Genomic DNA, 24158 nt, shown 5'->3' with positions numbered 1-24158 from the left:
ATGGGGCTGGGATGAAGCTCAGTGGCAAAGTGCTTGCCTAGCAAGTACAGCATCCTGGGTTTGATCCCCAGTAGCAATAAAGGAAAGATTTTTTTTTTTTAAGTACAGTTTAAAAACCAAAAAATCTCAATAATTTTCCCAGGGATTATACTGTTGTAATGATAATATTTTGGCTATATTAAGCTAAATATTATTTATATTAACTTCACTTGCACCTTTTCACTGTTAAAATGTAGTTAGTAATAAATAAATATATAAAATAGAGTTAGTGGATTTTTCCCCCTCATTACTGAGGTTTGATCTCAGAGCCTCATGCTCACTCAGCTTGCTTGTTCTGTTGGTGCTCTACCACTTTAGTCATGCCTGCAGCCTGGCATTTTGCTGGTTATTTTGAAGATCCTAGCCTCTTGAGTAGCTAGGATTATAGCTATAAGTCACCAGAGCCCAGCTAATAGAAAAAAAATTTAATTGCATCTACAGCTTGGATTTACTTTCTATGGGACAGCTCTGACTTAACTCACCTTTGAAACACTGTTACTTCTCTTTAGAATGGAGAAGGGCACTGCACACTACATATTTATGCCAGGTCAAATTTTCACATGCAAGGACATGTACCATTTTATGCATGAAAGTTCAAAATGGTACATGGCTAGAAGGTGAGCAACAGGCTTTTTGAACCTGCAGCTAAAAAACTCCCCATCTCTGTAACAGCAAAGACTCCTTCTGATATGGTTCTTTATCCTTTCTGGACTAAAGGCTCACACCTATACAGATACTCAAAGATCTTTATTGAATTGGAACAGATTTTATCAGAGACTTGGGCAGACCACAGGATAAGAATAATGCCACAGGTTAATAATAACAACAATAATAATAACTCTATGGTACCCGTTATTAATAAAAGTACCCAGAAAATAGTTTGTTTTTATTACTGACATTAGAAATGTAACTTTCCCATAAAAAGAATAGGAGGGAAGTAAGCAAGCAGTAAGAGTGCTAAAAAGAAACAAAAAGAGAGAAAAAAAGACAAGCATGTGTATCTCTGGATGTTCAAGCATTGTTTGTACCACAAGGTAGCCACAGTTTAATTAAACTATACATTGGAAAGATGTGCACTTTTACCTAGTACTTGAACAGAACCAACTAGGAGGCCCAGGGAATAAAACCTTCACCAGCGGCTGCCAACATACCTGTTACCTGGCGGGGCACACAGCTCCGCGTAATACTTGATCTTGGGCTCTGTCCCACTGGTCCTCATTGTGGCCACACATCCATTAACAAAAGTGAATGTGATCATCTGGCTGCTCTTACTAGTAGGAAGAACCTAGGAATTAATTCATATGTGTTACATAGCGTCATTGTAGCCATTGTAGCCTAGTCAATACTTTCATTTGGATAAGCAAGAAAATCATGGCAAACAAATAAACTAGATAAGAACACAGTGTGTGGGTGTGCATGTTGTGCGCGCACGTGCGTGCGCACACTGCTACTGTGGCTTGAACTCTGCACCTTGTACTCTTGCTTGGATTTTTTTGTTCAAGTCTAACATCTGACCACTTGAGCCACAGCTCCACTTACAGCTTCTTGCTAGCCACATGGAGATAAGTCACTTAGATTTATCTGCCTGGGCTGACTCTGAACCATAATCCTCAGACCTCAGCCTCCTGAGTAACAAGGATTACAGGCATGAGCCACCAATGCCTGGCAAAAAAAAACATTTTTGAAAAAATTAGAGAAGGTATTCATGGGAATAATTACCATGTGGTAATAATAACATAAAAACATTAGTAACTTTGTAGAGTAGATTTTAACTTCCCTTGATCTACTGAAGTTACTAAAGTTTTATTCAAATGAAAATATATCATTTCACAAGAAACTGATTCAAATGGATTAATAATGCACTAAAATTACATCAGAGTTCACTATTGCAAAATGAAACTTTTTTTATAATGCTTAAGTAGTTGTATAAAGGAACTGTCATTCAACAAAGCAGTTTATGAAAACAATGCCATCCTGATCAATGGCACCCTTTTAACATTCTCACACGATGAAACGTTGCCAAACAAAATTCATAAGGATTTTTTATAAAGCTCTGACTGTGGTATTTGTAGGTGATAGTTCCCCAGACTCCATAATAGATGTAATTTGCTAAGCATAAACAGAAGAACAAAGAGGAGATGACAGTTGATGTGTCTGCCTGTCAGGACAAGTCTAACACCCCCAACAACCCATAAATATAAACCAGTGTACATCACCGTGATGTCTGAGAACACCAAGTTCATGAAAAAATTCCTAAAATCTCCCCAGAGGGAAGAAAAGCAAGAACTGGACACCAGTGGCTCAAGCCTGTAATACTAGCTGCTCAAGAGTCTGAGATCTGAGGATCATGGCTCAAAACCAGTCTAAGCAGGAAAGTCCCTGAGACTCTTATCTCCAACTAACCACCAGAAAATGTGAAGTGGCATTATGGCTCAAAGTGGTAGAGTGCTAGCCTTGAGTAAAAAAAGCTCAGGGACAATGCCCAAGCCCTGAGTTCAAGTCCCACAACCAACAAAAGAAAAACAAAAAGAAGAAAAGCTGTGAAGAAATGGCTAAGTATGGCATTGATAAGCAGTATACAGCAGGCCTCAACTATTGGCTGAAGGAAGTAATGTATGGATGCTCAAGGTAATATTGGAAAGCCAAGCTGTAACAGAGCAGTGCTTTCAAAACTGAGCCAAACTGTGAGGACAAAATCAGACATTTTCAGAACAAAATGCTTCTAAAACTTGACCCCACTTTTTTCAGGAAACAATTAGAGGATGTAATGCAGGAAAATAAGAGAAAACCAGGGGGTTCAGAATAAGAGCCTCAGCCCTGGCAATTGGCATCTCAGGATGACATTCTTAGAAAACAGCTAGCATAGACTGGATGAAGGAAGAGGGTATTGGGGGGGAGGGTGTGGAGATAAAATGGAGACCCCAAAATAGCTGAATCCTTTGATCATGTAGAAAATATTACCAAGAGTCATTTGAAAAAGTTAACAAGATCTGGGGACAGTTGAATAGATACCAAGGCAAATGAGAGAACAAAAACTTCACCAAGAATATACTATTTAGGTAAGCAGCAGGCCACAATAATACTAATCATAGTGGTAAAAGCTTGTAATCTGCCAGGTGCTTATCCCTGTAATCCTAGCTACTCAGGAGGCTGAGATCTGAGGATTGCAATTTAAATCCAGCCCAAGCATAAAAGTCTGTGAGACTCTTATCTCCAGCTAATGAGCAAAAAGCTGGAAGTCAAGCTGTGGCTCAAGTGCTAGAGCCCGAACTTTAGTGACAAAGCTAAGGAACGGTGCCCAGACGCTCAGTTTAAGCTCCAATATCAGCACCAAAATAAAATAAAAGTGGAATCTGATTTGGTAGGGCAGAGTGACCAGCGTGCAATGCAGGAAGTATAAGAAGCACATTGTATGTGCATGATACAATATGGACACACTGGAGGAAACAAGAGTGGAAGGTGGTTTGGCCAGTAGGTGGCAGATTTCATCATAACCTTTTTAATACCATGCACAAATGAAAATTTTAAAAAAGGTAAATACAAGCTAGGTGCTGGTGACTCCCACCTCTAATCCTAGCTACTCAGGAGGCTGAGATCTGAGGAACATGGTTTGAAGCCAGTCCAGGCAGGAAAGGCCGTGAGACTCATCTCCAATTAACCACCTAAAAACTGGAAATGGTTCAAGGCAGTAGAGTGCTAACCTTGAACCAAAAAGCTCAGGGACAGTATCCAGAGCTGAGGTTAAGCCTTTTGACCGACAAAAAAAAAGGGTAAAAATCAAGAAGATATCTACCAGCTCATTAAGATATTCCCAATTCTCCTTCTAATGTTCTGTCACAGTTAATACTCCTCCATTACTGCCAAAGGGAAGCCCGATGGAGAAGTCCACATGGTATGAAGAACGCAAAGGTATGCTTTAGAGCACCTGCATCCAGAGACTAGGGTAAAGCTAATCAGAAAGCAAGTGGTGATTCTTCCACAGTGGACCAGACCAGCTGCATCAGCATATGTTCCATATGTTCCGGAAATTTGTTGGATATTCAAATTCTCAGTCCCCCACAGCAGACAGAACAACCAAGAAACTCCAGGGTGGGCTGAAAACATTGTAGCACTGTTTTGTTTGTGACAGTAGCTGGGATGCCTCAAACTCTCAATCCTCCTGCTTCAGGTGAGTGTGCCACCTGGTTTGGCTAGCATTTGATTTTAGCCAGTCCTCTATATGACTGGAACATTCCTTCAGTGAAGAATTACTGATGATAAATTCCCTGTGTCTCAAGTGATGGCCCTGGTACCACTTACCATGTAAAGACCAGAGAAAGCCTTTTCAGATCTAGCCCACAAGTGGTCATTGTTCATATATTTTATAGCTTACACAATTGAGTTTAATCCATGAAATGTAATGTAAATTTCTCCAAATTATTGGAAAAAAAGAAAAGGCAAACAGTAAAGAGTTCAGGCAAATATTACTTACTGCTTTTTTATCAGATTGGCTGTCATCGTATCCAGTTGTAAGGTCCCTAATGGCAGAGATTTCAAATTTGCCACAAGTTTTTGGATAATTATTCTTCCCATCATAGTTTCTTAAGTTACCAAATAATTTTTGAATGGTGCCTTGATCGTGGCAGATAAAATATGAAGCTTTGGTAATATGGTAGCCATACCTATCAAAAAAATACCAATTCATGCAAAATGAGCAACAAATACCTTTACAGTGTTACACAGGATATACTGTCATATGTTGTCAACCATTTATTCTAAAATAAATGAAATAAACAGCCAGAACTTCAAAGCTGTCTATTATTTGAAAAACAGGTCCAGCCAGATGCTGGTGACTCACACCGATATTACTAGCTACTCAGGAAACTGAGATCTGAGAATCGCAGAAGCCAGCCTGGGCACAAATATCCATGCCTAGGCACAAATATCTCCAAATAACCAGCAAAAATCCGGAAGTGGAGTTGTGGTTCAAGTGGTAAAGCACTGACCTTAAGCAAAAAAGCTAAAGGATAGTATCCAGGCCCTAAGTTCAAGACCCAGTACTTGCGGGAATGGGAGGAAAAGTCTAACAATCTACCCAAGGATCAGCTTGTATTTGTAAATTCAAGATTTACTGGAAGGCAGCTATACCATGTGCTGTCTCCAGAAGTTTCTGCGCTGTGTTAGCAGAGTTCAGAACTTGCTAAGAAGATTGACCAGATGTCACTACAATTGCAGAGGGATAAGTAGCAAGTGGTTTAACATCGAAAGGAAAAGGTGACCAAATTTCTCACAAGAAATACTTCACTAATGTACAAACGCGAGAATGGATCTTTGTATCTCATGCCCGAGAAGATAATAAAACATTTAAACATAGCACTTCAGTCAAGCAGCGTCAGTAGAGACTTACTCCACATAGATGGCCTTCAGCTGCTGAGACAGAGACAAATTCTTGGTTGCTAGGAAGCTCGCCAACTCTGCACTGATGACAGCAGCACTGACTCCATCTTTGTCCAGAACGAAAGGGCAGCACATGTACCCTGCAGAGACACAAGTCAGACACATACACACTTAGGAGTGGGTTCCTTAACTACTCTGTGTCCAGCATTATAGTACAAGCATCCTGGCTACTGCACATTACAAGTGGAACAGTATGGAGTATACGCACATTTCTCATTACCCCCATAATAGGTTAAGAATTGAACCCAGTAGCCAGGCACCAGTGGCTTAACCTGTAATCGTAGCTGTTCAAGAGACTGAGACCTAGAGGATTGTGGTTTGAAGGAAGCCCAAGTAGAAAAGTCTGTGAGACGCTATCTCCAGTTAACTAAAAAATGCTAGACAAGAGGCATGGCTTAAGTGGCAAATCTCCCACTATTTACATATTTTACATTAGCACTCAGAATTGCTTCTTACCAATAGCTTCTTCAAATGCAAATAAGACAGTCTTCCCCTGGTCGATTAGCTGTTTGGCTCTGTTCCCCATCCACTTAAAGCCAGTTAATGTTTCCTAAAGAGATGATACGAAAGGAAAGGAAATGCTTTAGATCCTCCTCAGAAGAAAAAGATATGGAAATTGTGCTGGTCTCATAAACACCTTACCTCAAAGTGGAAGCCCTCCTTTAAGGCAATGGCCCGCAAGATTTTGGAAGACACGGTGCTGGATAACATGTAAGTGTCTTTGAGGGCACTGCGATCTGGGTTCTTTTCTTTCCAACATGTAAAGAGCCACCAGCCCAAGAGGGCCCCCAGCTCATTGCCTGAAAACACTCTCCATTCACCACTAGAAACAAAAAAATCATCACAAAACATTCACTCAATGAGCTGAAGGACGGCATAGAAGACAGTGGGATGGAAAAGCCAAGCAACTAGGCTTGCTGCAAGAATTACATAACCGATCAGAAATGTAACTGCCACTTCATACCTACTCCAGGGACTACCATGTACCTGCCAGTATGTTTAGATAAATATCCCCTCTTTGAAGATCACATGTAATAAACATGTCAGAGAGACCTGTAATCTTTGGCAATGGCTTTACTTTAACTGACTTCTCTATCCCTTTGTGCAAACTCTAGGGTCCTATTTCTCTCACACTGTGCCAATACCCCACAGTTATTCTTCTGTCTTTCCCTTCTCCCCCTAACTCAAACCCACTGACAAATACAGAACTGCATAGCACCAACCTCAATTTACATTCAACTCAATTATAAAATGGGAGAGGCTCACAAAGTCATTTCAATTGCAATAGGCTATTTGGTCTACACTATGCATGCCAGTATGTATCCTCCCCATTAAGAACAGCCCCTTACTTTTGTGAGAGAATTTGCAAAATAAGTGGAAGATGTTTCTACTGAAACTGGGTTCACTCTCCCCAGGAACATGTCATCATTTGTATTTCCCATTATCCAGTCACAAGTAATTTCACCTGTCTTGCTTTTCTGCCACAGCAAGTCGATCTGCATCCGGGTCGTTTGCTAAAACAATGTTGGCTTTGATTTTGTCAGCCAAAGCAAAAGACAAAGTCTGAAAAAGAGGATGAAAGTAAGTGATTGCTTAACAATGAGAGAACCAAGTCTTTTCACAGGTTCAGGTCTTCTAGAGTTCATTTATTTCTGGAGCTGGTCTTCTTCTGCTCTTGACCATCCCAAGGTGGAGGTCAAGATAAGGAGGTCATTCCAGTGTGTGGCTCACACTTGCCCTGCTACGCAACCTACATGTGACAAGGTGCTGAACTGGCTTTCTAGGCATTACTGAGTGGCTATCTCCATAAACCTCCACTGATCCTCATTCAGTATCATCATTACCTGGCCGTAAAAAATGTTCTATGAACTGGGCACAGTGGCTCACACCTATAATCAGATACATGAAGGGTAGAGATAGGAGGATGACAAAGCCAGCCTGGACAAAAAGGTACCAAGACTCTATCTCAAATAATAAGCTAGGAGTGATGGCTCACACACCTGCAAACGCAGCTATGTAAGAGGCAGAGAAAGCATGATGACAGTCTGACGCTGGCCTTGGGCAAAAGTGTGAGACTCCATTTGAAAAATAACTAATTCACCAAAGAATTAGGCGCTACGTGGCTCAAGAGGTAGCATGCATGCCTACCAAGTGTAAGGCACCATGAATTCAAATCTCAGTACTGCCAAAAAAAAACCCTGATATGTAACATAATTTAAAATAACACTCCTTCATATCACAACCACATGAATTAAAAAATAAAAAGTCACGATATTAAGAAAATTCCATTCTATTCCTGTTATTTTTGACATTCAGGGAATAAGCAAATCACACTTAAATTAAAAGTATTATTTAGATTTCCATCCATCAGGATGTTAAGAGGTCTAATTTGAGAAATTAAACTATAAGTCAGGTGCTGGTGGCTGTAATTCTAGCTACTTAGGACCTAAGATCTGGAGGACTGTGGTTGAAGGTTGGACAAGGCAAAAAGTACTCTAGATTTCATCTTCCAAACAGCAATGGCTGGAGTATGGCTCAGGCGGTAGAGTGTCAGCCAAGCAAGCTGAGATACTTCAAGGCCCTGAGTTCAAACGCTAATAGCACCAAAAATTAATTAAAATAAGCTTAGCTACTTGGGAGGCTGAGATTGGAAGAATCATGAATGGAGGCCAGCTCAGGCAAGAAAGTTATTGAGACATCTCAACTGAAAACTGGATGTGGTGGGGTGTACCTGTAATCTTAGCCAGAATAGGTAGATTGATGTTTATGTCTATAGTGGGTGGAGAACCCACCATGTCAAAATTAAGCAGTTTTTAAAAAAATGGGCTGGAGCCATGGTTCAGTAGTTTAGTGCTTGCCTTGGAAGCATGGAGCCCTGGGGAGGAATTTTTTTTTAAAAACCAAAAAGATGAAATTAATGACTGAAACATGCATATTTCCAATGATGAAATTAATTTCTTCAGTTCAATGAAAACACATAAAAACATACTTGATTGGATGGTAAATTTTTAAATAGGATTTTTGGGGAAAAATCTAGATGTTATTATTTAATAAAAGTAGGTTACCAAGACACCTTTACCCTCTTCGGGGTTGGGGTATTTAACGGTTGGGAACTGGGGATCCGGCTTTCTCTGCTGGGGAACAGCTTCTGGTGGAGCCAGGTCAAAAGCCTTAAATGCTGACTGCACGAAGTCATGCCCCACTCCGTGGACTGACGTGTGCACAAACTTCACTTTGGCTTCCTTGTTCACCTTCCTGGGATAAAATGACAAAACATACAAATATAGCTCTAAAAACAAGTACAAGTATCAAGAAGTCACACTCAAGACTGAAATATCCAGGTCTTAAGAGTATATAAGGGGCCAGGGGCTGGTGGCGCATGCCTGTAATCCTAGCTACTAAGGAGGCTGAGATCTGAGAACCATGGTTTGAGGCCAGTCAGTCCAGGCAAAAAAATCCATGAAACTCTTACATCTAATTAAACCACACAAAAGCCTGAACTAGAGATATGATTCATGTGGTAGAGCACCAGTCTTGAGTGGAAAAAGCCAAGCAAAAGCCCTGAGTTCAAGACCCAGTACCAGCACCCAAGGCAGGTGGGGAGAAGAACAGAACATCTACTCTCTCTAAAAATAGATTGAACTTCCTCCGGTGTGTGCAGTTCTAGATTTTACTCTGCAATTATTTCTGACAAGTCCAATGACTTTGAGATTGAGTGATATAGAAGAGCTGGTTTTTCCCAGAGCAGGTTCTGCTAAGACCCAGCCCAGGTTCATGAGGAAACAGGCATCTGCTCATATGGGTGCAGTCCATGGCAGTGTCCGAGACGGGCTCCAGGACTCCATGTATTCTTTGGTAGACTCAAAATGATTTTCAAATATCCCTTTCATGAATTATCCCATACATGGATATATGAAAAATATAAGGTGCTCTTTGCTAAGTAACAGTGCTGTCTGGTAAAGTATCATGAGCCAGGGATTCAATATCATAGAATAACAACAAAATAAAAATGAACAGAAGATTCAAAAAAATGATTGTAAGGTTTTTAGAAACTTCTATAGCTTGCATCTCTAGAAGATCAAGTTATTATCGGTTTTCTTTCATGGAAATGAAATAAATGAACAAGGTTCATTTTCTCTCAGAGAACAATGGTTTAAAATAAACACATACTTAAATATAATATGCTTCCGGGAGGACAAAGCTGATATACAACATGTTTTGGATATTAAAACACATTAGAAAGTTACAGTCTTTGGAGGTTTGAGCATTAGATAGAAAAATGGCAAATTAAGCTGCACATGGGAGTACAGCCTGGGCTACACAATAAGACCCTTCTCAAACAATAAAGGTAGATTAAATTGGCACAAGTGGCAGGAGTGTTCTGTGGTTAGTATACTCTGGCTAGACTCTGCATTTAAATCCTGGAGTTCTGCCACTTCTAATACATATATATGTATTATGCTATTTTATATAATTATATATTATATTATATTACATAAATTAGATAATATTATATCTATATATGTTATTGACCTTTGAGCCAATTCATAGTATTGGTATAACTACAACCTTCCAGAAAAAAAAAAAACCACAAAAGCTACTATCCTGTTTTATAGCCCCATACAAATTTTTAAAAAAATCACTAATAACAAAACCATCTATATCAGAAAATGTAAGTATGAAAGTTCTAGAAAAAAAACATTTCCGGGGCTGGGAAGGTGGCTCAGTGGTAGAGCACTTTAGCCTTGCATGCATGAGGCCCTGGGTTCGATTCCTCAGCACCACATAAGCAAAAAGAAAAAAGCCAGAAGTGGTGCTGTGGCTCAAGTGTTAGAGTGCTAGCCTTGAGCTGAAGAGTGGAGGGACAGTGCCCAGGCCCAGAATTCAGGCCCTACAATGGGACCCAAAAAAAAACATTTCCTGCCAGGCGCCAGTGGCTCACACCTGTAATCCTAGCTACTTAGGAGCTGAGATCTGAGGATTGTGGTTCAAAGCCACACTAAGCAGAAAAGTCTGTGAGACTCTTATCTCCACCTAACCACCCGAAAACTGGAAGTGGTGCTGTGGCTCAAAGTGGTAGAGAGCTAGCCTTAAGCAAAAAGAGCTCAGGGGCAGCATCAAGGCCCTGAGCTCAAGCCCCTCAACTGACAAAAACAAAACAATTTCCTTAGGTGTAGAGTAAGTCTTTAACTCAGAAACCATACATTAAAAAAACCTTAAAATATTGGCAATTTCTTTTTCTTCTTGTTCTAGTACTAGGGCTTGAACTCAGGGCCTTGGCACTGTCCCTGAGCCTTTATGCTTAAGGCTGGTACTCTACCATTTGAGCCACAGCTCCCCTTCTTACTTTTTGGTTAACTGGAAATACAACCTCATGGACTTTCCTGCCCAGGCTGGCTTTGAACCTCAATCCTCAGATCTCAGCCACCTAAGTAGCTAGGATTATAGCCATGAGCCATTGAAGCCTGGCCAACATTAGGAAAAATAGTTAAAAGTACAACAAAACATTTCAACTTAAAAAAAAAAATCAAAGGAACAAGAGGAAAGACAGTATTTTAAATAGATAAGATTAGCTTTCTATCTAAGTGGAAGTTTTCCAAATACAAGAACTAAACACATAGAAAAATATATGTTAAGAAATGAAAAAAGTTTATTCCTAATGATAAGAATGCAAACCTACATAGCTGTTATTGTCACCTAGCCAATCCAGAAGAAGGGAGGACTTCAATGACATTGGTCCTGGGGAGGATTGTGGAGTGCCATCCCATCATGCACTGCTTGTGAGAGCATCAACTGCTATAGTATTTTGGAGGGGGGTAGTGGTAACTACTGCCAACTTTGTAAATGCTTGCAGGACTCCTTTCTGTTTTGTTATTATTGTGGTGCAGAAGCTGGTCCGCAGGATCTTATGCATGCTAGACAAGTGGCTCTAGCACTGAGTTACACCTCTAGCTCTAATGCATATATAATTCTGATGTCAGAAAGCACTTTTATGCACACACACCCACACACACCCACACCCACACACAGAACTATGAGTAGGACGTTGGCTCCATTTCTCCTTGCAGTAACAAAAAATTCTTTATCAGAGGTGCACAGGCAAAGTTCCCATGAGTGTTTTGTTTGGATTATGCATAGTAAAAACCATGGCCCCCACATTTATAAATTAGGGGGTTTCCCTTTGGGAGGAAAAAAGATCCATTTCAATACCTTTTGGTAAATTTTGTTTGTTTGATTTTTGTTTTGGGCTAGTATTGAGGGATGAACTTGGGAACTCATGCTCTCCCTTGGCTAGTACTCTACCACTTAAGCCACAGCTCCACTTCCAGGTTTTTTTAAGGTTAATTGGAGATAAAAGTCTCCTGGTCTTTCCTTCCAGGGCTGGCTTTGAACCTGGATCCTCAGATCTCTGCCTCCTAATTAGGTAAAAGTTTTTAACTATACATTTATATACATATTTATGTTGACGTAGACACACATGCACAGCCACATACATAAATGTATGCGTCTATAACAGATCAGCAAATAATAGCCCATGGGCTTGCCGTCTGCTTTTGTATATGAAGCTACATTTTCATTACTTCCCTGACGGGTTGCTACAACAAAACTGGCTAGTGGAGAAAGGCCCCACAGAACCGGCTTATTTACTACCTGTCTGTTTAAGAAAAGTTGATCAGTCCCAACCCTGAATCCCTGTAACAAATCATTCTAGTGTATGTATCACCTTTTAAAAAAAAAAAAAAAGTTCAACAGACACTGATAGAACTTGGTTTTGGCTGAATCACATTAACTGAACTCCCTTAAGGTCAGTGCTGAACAATTCAGTTACCTGTGAAAACAGTATTTTTTAAGGTCTTCGAAGTAGTCGTTATTGATGGAGGTGCTGGGGTTGTGAAGCAGGGGGCTGCCATCAAGAACAGAATCATCCCAAGCCTGAGGCCAGGGCTCTAGATTTTCTTCAATAGCTTGAGAAATCCCTTTATCGTGTGGCGAGATGATCTGGGCTCCATTGTCCCAGTAGACCTAGGGAAACCAAGACTGCATTCAGGAGGTCCAGGGCAGAAATGGGCTTTCCATAGAAGGACCATGAGTGGAGATAGGAAAATACCTTGTAACCATTGTCTTCTTTTGGATTGTGGGAGGCAGTGATCATGATCCCAGCACAAAGTTTCAAATGTGACACAGTATAGGGCTGAAACAGAGCAACAGAGAATTTTTTTGAACAAAAGACTAGACCTACTTGAAATGTCTATTGTACACTGTGTTCATGCCTGCTGGTTTTCCTTTCCACAAACACAATGTGTATCACAAAGTGCCATTTGGGATTTTTGAGCCACACCTAAGCAGTACATAGGAGTCTCCCCTTTATCTCCACTGTGGCTGTATGTCACTTCAGTGACCAATACTTATCTTAACTCTTTCAAAAGAGAGAGAGGAGAGAGAGGAGACATTCTTATAGAATGTTGTTAAAATCATTCTGTTTATTATTAGCTATTGTTGTTAATCATTTATTTTGCCTAGTTTACAAAATGTACTTTCTCATATGTCTGTATGCATAGGTCTGTATGTACAGGATACACTGGGGTCCATATTCTCTGTATTTTCAAGCATCCATTGGTTTTCAAACACACCTTTCTCTGCTCCCTGCCACATACAAGCAAAACCAACTGTATGTTAGTGTCCCCGGAATTATCTGACTGTACCAGACCCCAGAACCAGACCTTCCTACTAAGGAAGGTAAGTAGATTCCCAGTTTCCTTCTTCTTCTCTGTCTTCTACTTGGGAGGGCTAGACAGCTCTAACATACAAAAGATTTTCTATGCCTCCATTCTACATTCTTCTAAAGCTATTGCTCAGGAGAGAAGCTTAAATATTTAGTTTATTCCTTCGCCTCTTCTTTCTCATTTCCTTCTAAAGAAAAGGCTGAGGAGATGGAGAATACTCACAGGTGGCTCATTTATCTCAATACAGTGTTAAAGATGATTCCCTGAGTTTTGACTTAGCTGCCTTCCTTTTCTTTCTTTCTTCTTTTTATTTTTTTCCCTATGTGGGTCCTGGGACTGGAAGTCAGGGCCTGGATGCTGTCCCAGAACTTATGTGCACAAAGCCAGCACTTACCACTTGAGCCACAGTGCCACTTTCATGGTACTTAATTAGAGATAAGACTTTTACCGACTTTCCTATCCAGGCTGGCTTTGAACCTTAATCCATAGATCTCAGCCTCCTGAGCAGCTAGGATTACAGGCATGAGCCATCAATGCCCAGTTTTAGCTGCCATCTTTACAATACTACAGTGGAGGAGAGGACTGGATTATTTCTGAGATTTGTTATATATAGGCAACCTTAAATTGGAACTGTCTGTCTCTTCCACCCTCCCACCAAGAATGGCTGTAGTCCTTGGTCCCCTTGGAACTGATGTCACATCCATCAGGTGTCCTGGTGTCAGGTGTAGAAATGACCAAGAAGCACTCAGTAACTCACACCTGATGCAAAAAGAATAGCTCTTCACTCTTAGTAAAGATGACAACTAGGATACTAGAGCACATTACGATTTTCCACTAACCATGAATCTTGAACTACTATGACATTCTGTGTCTACTGGGTTATTTGCAACCTTGACTTGACCCTGTCAGTGCACAGGGAGCCAGCACAAATCCAGGGAGGTGACTGTCCTGATGATGTTTCCACTGCCTGCTGTCAGGAACTGCACCCAGATGCTGTGCTCTAAAACATACTCTCAGTTCTCAACATTTCTGTGAAAGCAACAGTGGTCACAACTCTCTGCAGGTGTTCTCTCTCTCTCTCTCTCTCTCTCTCTGTACTGGCACTAGAGCTTGAACTTAAGGGCTTCATGTTCTTGCTTGGCTTTTGCACTCAAGGCTGGTGCTCCACCACTTGAGCCATACCTCCACTTGGGGCTTTTTATTGGTTAAGTGGAGATGAGACTTGAATCTCTTGCATTTATTTGGGTGCCTAGACTAGCTTTAAATCACAACCCTCAAATCTCAGCCTCCTGAGTAGCTAGGATTACAAATGTGAGCCATCAGTGCTCAGCTACTATACCTTTCTGTTTGGAGGCTACTTCATTAAGAATTTGAGGCAAGTCTAGGATAAAGCACGTGCATATAAAGCTGGTACACTGACCTGTCAAATATTCATAGGACAGAATTGGAGATAAATTCAGATTTAGATCCAGGAAGTTTCCTAATTTTGACAACTGGGAAAAAGAATACTCACCAAATTAGAAAAATGAACAAAAAATATTTTTCCAATTCACTAAAAATATCCTTAGAATGCAAATAAAGGAAAATCTGCACTGTTTCCTTTTGTAGTTCTAGAGATGAAATCCAGGTCTTTATTCACCTTACCACTGACCTACAGCCCCAGCCCTGAACCATACCCTTAAAAAAAATCAGTTGTGATGAATCAAAAGGTGAATCCCAGAAGTAGTATGTAAGTGGAACACATTTTGCCTTTCCTGGAAAGAGCTGTCCATGTGAATGCCAAGGAGCCCTTTGTCAGGGAAATATCTGAATCTCAAAGGTATGTAAGCCTGTAAAATTCAGCCGTGTTCCATGTCTGATGTCAGGGCAGGAAGTTAGAAAAGGAAATGATTATACAGTGGCTCTCACCTGTAATCCTAGCTACTCAGGAGACTGAGATCTGAGGGTAGCAGTTTGAAGCCAACCCAGGCAGTAAAGTCTGTGAGACTCTTATCTCTGATTAGCCACAAAAAAAGCTGCAAGTGGAACTATGGCTCAAATAATGGAGCACCAGCTTTCAGCAAAAAAGCTCTAGGATAGCACCCAGGTCCAGAGTTTAAGAAAGCAGAAGAAAGGAAGGAAGGAAGGAAGGAAGGAAGGAAGGAAGGAAGGAAGGAAGGAAGGAAGGAAGGGAGGGAGGGAATGAAGGAATGAAGGAACGAAGGAAGGAGAAAGGGAAGGAGAAAGGGAAAGAGGGAACGAGGGAGGGAGGAAAATGATTACTTACCACAAAGGGAGTGGGGGTTATATCAGAAAATAGGTGCACAGGAATCCCCTGGCTGATGAACGTGGTTGCAGCAAGTCGAGCAAACCTAGAAATGCAGCAACGAGGAAGAAAAGGAGAGTCCTGCTGTCAACCCAGAGTGATGGAAGAAAGCAAGGCGTGCGAAACATGTCTTGATGCTGAAGACAGCGGTCAATCAGGGAAATGTTTCTTATAAATATTTACTCTCACATGGACTATCCAAACTGGAGGAACCTGAGAAGTCACCTGTTACCCCTTTGCTTTTTACAGAAATGGGTCTGAAGGTCAGGCACCAGGCCCTGTATACAGCTGAAGGCCACTTAGCTCTGGACCCAAGACTGCACCCAGTTTTCAACTCTCCCATCTCAGTCTACCTTCGTGCCTCTCACCTGAGCATCTGAAGTGGCGATAGGCTCAGCTATCACACTGGAGGGAGAGAAAGTGCTCCTGGAAGTGAATTTGGGCCACAGATGTTGCTAAATGCTGTACAATGCACAGGGCAATCCCAAACAAGAGAATGATCCAGCCAGTATAAAGTCCCATGTCAATATGCAGACTGAGAAACCCCAGGCTGCTCTATCACTATCAAGTACACTCTCTGCAGACCCAAACCTGATTAGGTTCTATTAGAAATGCAACATGAATTAACATACACATGCACATCTCTGCACATACTGGTTCCCATCAGTTCTCAAAAAGGCATGTATGTGTTCAATCTCTGACGTTTTTGTCAGCTTCCACAGCAACTAGCATAGGGCAACATGACGAACATGGTATATAGTTTTTATTTGTGGTTGGATTAAAATACCATATGCAAGTAAACAATTTGCTTCCAAGATTAAACCACTAGTCATTTTCTCCCCAAATTTCTTGAGCACTAGAGATGGCAGGGACACAGAGAGGAACCTCAGCACTTCAACAACTCAAATGAAAAACTTTCCAATATCAGTACCAAAATGATTTTCCTAACAGTTCGGTTTTTTTTCTTTTTTACATAGTGGGAAGTGATAAAAAAATATAAAAAATTCAGCAAAATAATTTTAGTGAAAATTGGAATAAAATATTGATCATGTCTTTAGGTGTACTTCAAAGGACTTCAAAGTTTTGAATTAAGGACCTGGCACTTGCTAGGAAGATTGACCACTTGATACATATCCCTAGCTAAAGGGAATATCTTAAAATCAGCAAAGAAGACACTCAATGTGTGTGTGTGTGTGTGCGTGTGTTTGTGTGTGTGTGTGCGTATATTATAACTATATGTAGGAGACAGAAAACACAAAAAACTTCAGTATGTTCTCTGTAAATGATTAACAGTTATTGCTAACATATCCCATCTTAAAATTGGAAGGTTAAAAATGTAATTAGGTAAAATCCTGAGACTGTTCTGATTTCAGCTCTTTAGGAAGATTCTACGTATCCATCATGGATGCTTCATCACAGTTTGATAGGTATATTGTGGTCTCTAGATGTCTTGCATTTTCTTTGTGACAGAGAACAGCCCTTAGATCCATTCTAGCCTCTCCCTTCAGCCTCTGAGACTTGAACCACAAATTTCAATAGAATCAGGAATGCCAGTCACTTGAAGCCAATGACATGATCCCAAGGCCAGAGTTCATTTATACTTTAACAGACCACATCCTCCATGTCTGGAGGATGAGTGCATCTACCAGAAGCAGGACACGCAATCTACAATGGAGAAATCTGAGAAGTGACGCAGGCAGTCAGCCACATAAATGGACTACGTGTGCTCTGAGCAGAGCATATGACCTGCCCTGGGGCCCAACGTGCTCATGATACAGTTCTTATGGTCTCCTCAATCCACTGTAAAGCCATAAACTAATATCCTGCTTTGTGCTACATCCCTGTCTTAAGAATATAGCCCTTGTGGGCTGGGAAGGTGGCTCAGTGGTAGAGCGCTTGCCTTGCATGCCTGAGGCCCTGGGTTCAATTCCTCAGCACCACATAAGAAAAAAGAAAAAAGCCGGAGGTGGCACTGTGGCTTAAGTGGTAGAGCGCTAGCCTTGAGCTGAAGAGCTGAGGGACAGCACCCAGGCCCAGAGGTCAGGCCCGCTAACCGGACCAAAAAGAAAAAAAAAAGGTGAGGCCAGAGCAAGGCCTTTAAAAAAAAAAAAAGAAGAATATAGCCCTTGTGACCCTCTCCCCAGAGCTACCGCTTCTCTAAGGAACACACATCCTCATGCCTGCCTGAGTTCAGTCTAGGGACTCATGTCATCTGCTTCTTTTCCCTGCCCACAGTCCCTTCCTCACAGCCATGTATTTGTTCCCATGAGTGCTTTCACATCAAAGACTATTGATGGGTCAAGCTAGCACTTTATAAAGTCATCTAGTGCTATAAAATTAATAGGGCTCTCCACTAAGATTAAGTATTCATGTATCTTTTTGATCTAAGAACTAATATTTATATTCTAAGATGATTAAAATACTCATAGAAGCCAGGTACCAGTGGCTCACACTTGTAATCCTAGCTACTCAGGAGGCTGAGATCTGAGGGCTGCGGTTCAAAGCTAGCCTGGGTAAGGAAAGTCCATGAGACTCATCTCCAATTAACCACCAGAAAACCAAAAATGGTGCTGTGGCTCAAATGCTTGCCTTGAGCTGAAGAGCTAAGGGACAGCACTCAGGCCCAGAGTTCAAGCCCCCTGAGCGACAAAAAAAAAAAACCAAAAAACAAAAACAAAAAACCTCATAGAGAAGTATACAAGTGGAAAAGAGGGGTTGTATGAACACAGCAGTTGTCCTAGGGACTGATGCACAATTTGAAAGATATTATAATTTTATAGCACCAGGCAAACCCTGGTGCTATTCTTGTAATGTTCAAATTGTAGCTCCTCTATTTGAATTATAAGCTCAGAGCAAAAAGATAAAAACATAAACCTTATAGGTGTTTTTGAGGATTAAGTGAATAAACATGTAATTGCCTGGCTCACAATCAGCACTCAAATGATTACTGCTATCATGACTACCACCATCACCACCACCAACATCATTATTATCATCACCATCAGTGGTACTTATCTACAGCTACATAAAATAATCCTATAGGTTTAGGGATCTTATAAGGATGCATTTTCACTCAAGCACTCAAGAAGAAAGAATGAGCCAAGAGATGGGTGTTAATGGCTCATCCTTGTAATCCTAGCTACTCAGGAGGCTTTGGATCATAGTTCAAAACCAATACAAGCAGAAAAGTGAATCTCTTATCTCCCATTAATCAGCAAAAAGCTAGAAGTGAAACTATGGCTTAAATGGTAGAGCATAAGCCTTAAGCTAAAAAGCCAAATAAGAACATGAGGCCCTATATTCAAGCCCCAATACTAGCACACAAAAAAAGTAAGTAAGGGGAAGAAAAGAGGAGGTCATGAGGGTTATGAATAGTGGGAGGAAATAAAAATAAAACAGGGGGATGGGAAGGTGGCTCAGTGGTAGAGCGCTTGCCTTGCATGCATGAGGCCCTGGGTTTGATTCCTCAGCACCACAGAAGAAAAAAGAAAAAAGCCGGAAGTGGTGCTGTGACTTAAGTGGAAGAGCACTAGCTTTGAGCTGAAGAGCTGAGGGACAGTGCCCAGGCCCAGAGTTCAGGCCCCACGACCGGACCCAAAAATAAATAAATAAATAAATAAAAACAGGAAGAACAAAGGCAGCCAGTGAAATAGAGAAAACATATTGCCAGTTTAGAAAACATTTTCCTTTAAACAAGTATTACATGCTAGATGCCTAGGTAAGTTTATTTGCTTAACCCAAATCTAAATGAAGAGTATTTAAAAGCTGCAAACGGAACTTGTTTAAAATATGTAGCTAATGATATACTTAAACCCAACTACTGAAGTAGCAATTCCAAAATAAAAGCATCAAATTAACTATTTTTAAAAACTCCCTTTCTGAAAGTGTAGAAGTACCTTTTGCTGCTGCCCCCACTGGCGGGGTGAGCTCGGGCATCAAAGCTGATCACCACACCCCTCTGCTTCAGGTCACCGAACTGTTTTTCCAGGTATCTGCAAAATCCCTAAAAATGTCCCACATATGGTTGAATGCATCTTTTATACATGGGATATAGAAAAATAGCCAAAACTTATATTTTTCTCAACTTTCATACAGAACATCATAGAAGAGGGAAAAAAAAAAGCCAACCTTTTCAGTGATTAAGAAAACTGAGAAATAATAAAATGTCAGCTTCATTTACTCTCCATCTCTCTGTATCAGGCATCATCAACTTTGCCCAGAAATCCTGTATTTCACAGATGGAAACACAAAGGCTCAGAGAGCCGCACTGACCTGCCCAGTTCAGACCCATGGGGAGCAGAACCTGATGTAGAGGTGTTCAGTGATGTAGCTAAAGCAAAAGTTGTGGGGCCAAAATATGGGTCAGTACCCCTCTCTGCCACCTAATAGCAAGTGACAATTTCTTCCACCTTTGTGTGTGTGTGTGTGTGTGTGTGTGTGTGTTGGTCATAGGACTTGAACTCAAGGCCTGGATGCTATTCCAGAGAGCTATTTTCACAAGGCCAGTAATCTACCACTTTGAGCTACAGCGCCACATCTGGTTTTCTGGTGGTTAATTGGAAATAAGAGTCTCATGGACTTTCCTGCCAGGGCTGGCTTTGAACCACAATCCTCAGATCTCAGCCTCCTGAGTAGCTAGGATCACAGGCATGAGCCATCAGTGTCTGGCATTTCTACCTCTTGATGCCTCAGTTTCCTCTTTTGTAAAGCAGAAATAACAACCATGCCTAGCACATGTGGCTGTCACAAATGGGAATTAGATGCATGAAAACATGTGAACTACTGAGAACCTTGTGTGTTTTAGAACCATCCTTACCTACTCAGTGGTGCTTAAACTTCACACCAATCTCAAATACCCAGGAGAAGAAAGCAGTGAGCTTGGAATCCAATTTTAATTGTTGAACATTATGACAGAACAAAGAGATAGAGCAACAGTGATGTTTCATTAACATGGACTGCATTTTTGCTAAAGAAAAGTCTTGCATAAACTGAAGCAGAGCTTCTATTTGGTGGGGGGATAATTCACAGCCTTGTTATAAGAGCTGTGACAATTCAGCATGCTTTTCCTTTTTCCATAGCCAACATATTGAACTGGGCACCTCCTCTGAAGCTATTCCAAGGAAATAAAGACATGTGGCTATTGTGGTGGGATGTGTGCTAAGCCACAGCTCCACTTCTAGCATTTTGCTGTTACCTGGAGATTAGAGTCTCAAGCACTTTTCTGCCTTGAGATTTTTTCAGAGCTGCGTCTCAAGTGGTAGACTTGACAAGGAGGTATCTATATTCCTTCTCCTTGAATATAAGCCAGATTTACTGACTCACTTTTAATAGATAGAACATAGTGTAACTGAGTTCCTTTGTGTGGCTTCCTCCTGCCACATTCATATCCTCCTTTTTCTCCTCCTCCTCCTCATCTTAATCAGTGAGTTTGTACTGAAATAAAATCTCCACAAGGAAATACGTCTATTTTAGTCATTGCTATATCTCAATGTCTGGTACATAGTAGATACTTAATACATTTGTTAAATAGATGGATGGATGAATGGATGGATAGGTGAGTGGCCAGATGTGCAGGGCAATAGAGAGATGGAAAGCTTACAAGTTTTGAAATACACTAACTCAACTAACTGAACAAGCCTTAGTTTATGGAGTAAATGGTGGTGACTCCTATCTCTCCAACTCCAAAGACAATCTAGAATGAAACACTGTCTGTCAAATATGAAAGGCGCATTAGGGTAAGTAGGATGATAAAAGCACAGTACCTGTGTAGTCTGGATGATGGTCAAGTCATTCATACAAGAAATCCCAGCTCCCATAGGAGCTCGGAGGCCTGCTGTCCCAAATTCCATCCGAGCCCCAAAACATTTCTGTAGTTCTTCTTTATTACCTTCTGCAATTAGTTGTTTTACTGTCTCCAAAGTTAAAGGATTCTGCAAAACAGAGATGCACATATATGCCAGACAGGGTATAAGGTGACTAAGAGAAAGAAAAAAAATCAATGTAAAAGATATTCCAGAGGGCTGGGAAGGTGGCTCAGTGGTAGCGTGCTTGCCTAGCATGCATGAGGGCCTGGGTTTGATTCCTCAGCACCACATAAGCAGAAAAAAAAAAAGCCGGAATTGGCACTGTGGCTCAAGTGGTAGAGCACTAGACTTGAGCTGAAGAGCTGAAGGACAACACCCAGACCCAGAATTCAGGCCCCACGACCAACCAAAAATAAATAAATAAATATATATATATTATATATATATTCCACAATTTTAACTTCTTCTAGGGAAAAATAGCACTGCAATTTTCCTGTGTATTTAAAATCGCAGCTAGGGGTGAGTTTGATGTTACAATGTATTATTTTCTTTTGGGCCAAAGCAAGAAGTTCTGGAGAAACAGAATGAGATTTTTTAGGGCCAGGATTGAACAACCAGAATAGGATTCCAGATATATCCCTTACTAAAGCTTTGCATCTGGCCAGGCTAATTGGCTCCTTGATTTACAGCTTCCCCAGCTATAAAACAGAAATGATCTAGACCCTCTCTAACACTGGTTTTAAAGTTTTAAGCTACATAAATGTGAAGGATCTTTCTTTGCCTTCTAGGCACTTGATAGTATTTAAAAGTTCTTCCCTATGGTCTTTGAAGTTTTCCTAAGTGTTACTTTTTGTAGTGAAAGCTTTCCATAAGGTGTTCACATACCTGGTCAAGTCTGAACCTTTCAAAAACACCAAAGAAGCAGGTATGTAATGGATGGATAATTTTGTATCGTTCTTTTACACTACCAAAACTGAGTGACTTGCTTAAGTTACTTGACTAGTACCTTACTTCAAACAGACACTAACATGGAATCATTTAAGTTCATTATATGCATTGCTCTATTTTCTTGTGGCAGTTGTGGGAAATACTAAGATTAGAGAAAATAATGATGATCACACAAATTCCAAGTGCTCCAAGTGCAATGTTAAAATAGGAGTTCTGGGGTAATAAAGTAAGTACTTTGCTTCAGTATTATCAGAGTTATCATCTACTTAGATGAACACTCATAAAAGACATGCCACATCATTCAACTTGAAATGCTACTGCAATAAAACTTTAATTTGCTGGAATTAAGCCCACATTTCCAGATTATTCCAGACTCAATACGAATCAAGTACAAGCCTACTTTTTCTAAATGAAAAGCAATAGATAAGAATCAGGAAGCAGAGACTTACCAATCAAAGAGCCTGGTGCCCCCTCCCCGCCCAAGAAAGGGCTCAGATCTGGTTTATGAAAGAGGCTCAATAAGTATCTTCTGAGTGCAAGAGAAAACTGACTTCATGGACACACCCAAAATCCAGTGCTCCCAGTTCACACAGGGTGGAATTGGGAAATGCTAATTGGCCTTCATTATCTAGAAAAGACTCAGTGGACTGAGAGAAACAAAGTGGATAGATAAGGAGTAGAAGGCAGTGGGAATGAGGATCATTTGGGAGTGCTGGCACGACTCAGACTTGGAAGGAAGGACACCAGAAGTTGCCACACTTTTAGCAGGGAGTTCCACTCCACTCAGGGTCTTGCACTCGTGCTCAGTTAAGCCACACTTCAACTGGTTAATTGCTGGTTAACTGGAGATTAGAGTTTCTTGGGTTTGTCTGCTGAGGCTGGCTTCGAAGTTTGATCCTCAGATCTTAGCCTCCTGAGTAGCTAGTATCACAGCCATACGCCACGGACACTGGGCTTATTCTTTTTTTCTTCAAAGGGAAAGTTTTATGGAGCAATGTGTTATTAACCCTGACTTTAAGAGACTTCTACATACTGAAAGTTACTAGTTTGTCACAAATGGAAAAATTTTTGTCCAAGCCGGTTGGCAATGGTGACCTGGAAATGGGATTTGTTGACATTTCATTTTCCACGTCAGAGAATGTGAGGAAAAACAAGGATACCCCTGGCTGGTGGGTTCTCGATCTCCTTCACTCATTCAACAATATTAAAACAAACTAACTAACTAAACCAACTTACTGTGTGTAGGGCACTGTACACCATGGGACTTAGCTAGCACAGACAGCAGTGGCTACACAAAATGAAAGTGAGGGGCCTGGTTCAACAAGCAAGAACTGGAGGATACAGGGAGGGGGGAGGCATGGAACCCGGAACAGGCCCTTCTCCAAGCCTGGTTCACCTGACAGGTCTCACTACCCGGCTCTGGTTACAGACATGAAACAAACCAACCTACAAGTGTGCTGGGCGCTCTGGACGAGCAACGAGGAGGTTCAGGGGGGGTTAAGGAACCAGAGAAGGCTTTCTGTTTCGGGGTCCAAGCAAGAGTGACAGAAAGCCCGAGAAACAAAATCAGAAGGGGGGGTGAGCACCGTTCTGGGGGAATCGTTAAGAAAGGAGAAGCTAGGGGTTCGGAGACACAGGAAGTCGGGCCCAGAGCTGGGCCCCGGGCCTCTGCTCCAGGGTGGGAGGGAGGGAGGGAACGAGGAAAGGTGACACGTGTCCCAAAAGGTAGCCTCGTCCCCTGCCCGGGGCACTCGCGCGCCAGGCCCACCTGGAGGAGCCCTGTGGGCAAAGCAGCCCAGGGAGGAGCTGGGAGGAAGCCCGGCCCGGCAAGTCCCGGGGACCCGAGACCGAGGCGGCACGGTGCGCCTCCGGATGCGGCGGCACCCCGCGCCCCGGGGCCCC

The 24158-nt window shown here is 41.4% G+C and overlaps 1 protein-coding gene across 1 annotated transcript in view; it reads right to left on the bottom strand.

Moving 5' to 3' along the window:
* Nucleotides 1-24158, bottom strand: part of Pgm2 (phosphoglucomutase 2) — a 46638-nt gene that overhangs the window by 4144 nt on the left and 18336 nt on the right. Inside the window, exons 3-14 of the mRNA XM_013008902.1 lie at nucleotides 21267-21434; nucleotides 19401-19507; nucleotides 15466-15550; nucleotides 12584-12667; nucleotides 12305-12498; nucleotides 8541-8730; nucleotides 6941-7038; nucleotides 6118-6298; nucleotides 5932-6025; nucleotides 5426-5555; nucleotides 4511-4700; nucleotides 1191-1324 (exon numbers count right to left, since the gene is read on the bottom strand). Of these exons, the coding sequence (XP_012864356.1) occupies nucleotides 1191-1324; nucleotides 4511-4700; nucleotides 5426-5555; nucleotides 5932-6025; nucleotides 6118-6298; nucleotides 6941-7038; nucleotides 8541-8730; nucleotides 12305-12498; nucleotides 12584-12667; nucleotides 15466-15550; nucleotides 19401-19507; nucleotides 21267-21434 (1655 nt within the window). The remainder of the gene's footprint in view (nucleotides 1-1190; nucleotides 1325-4510; nucleotides 4701-5425; nucleotides 5556-5931; nucleotides 6026-6117; nucleotides 6299-6940; nucleotides 7039-8540; nucleotides 8731-12304; nucleotides 12499-12583; nucleotides 12668-15465; nucleotides 15551-19400; nucleotides 19508-21266; nucleotides 21435-24158) is intronic.

This window comes from Dipodomys ordii, unplaced genomic scaffold, assembly GCF_000151885.1.
Source record: "Dipodomys ordii isolate 6190 unplaced genomic scaffold, Dord_2.0 Scaffold8, whole genome shotgun sequence".
Lineage (NCBI taxonomy): Eukaryota > Metazoa > Chordata > Mammalia > Rodentia > Heteromyidae > Dipodomys > Dipodomys ordii.
The sequence above is the reverse complement of the archived record's forward strand: the minus strand, read 5'-3'. Positions and strand labels throughout refer to the sequence as shown.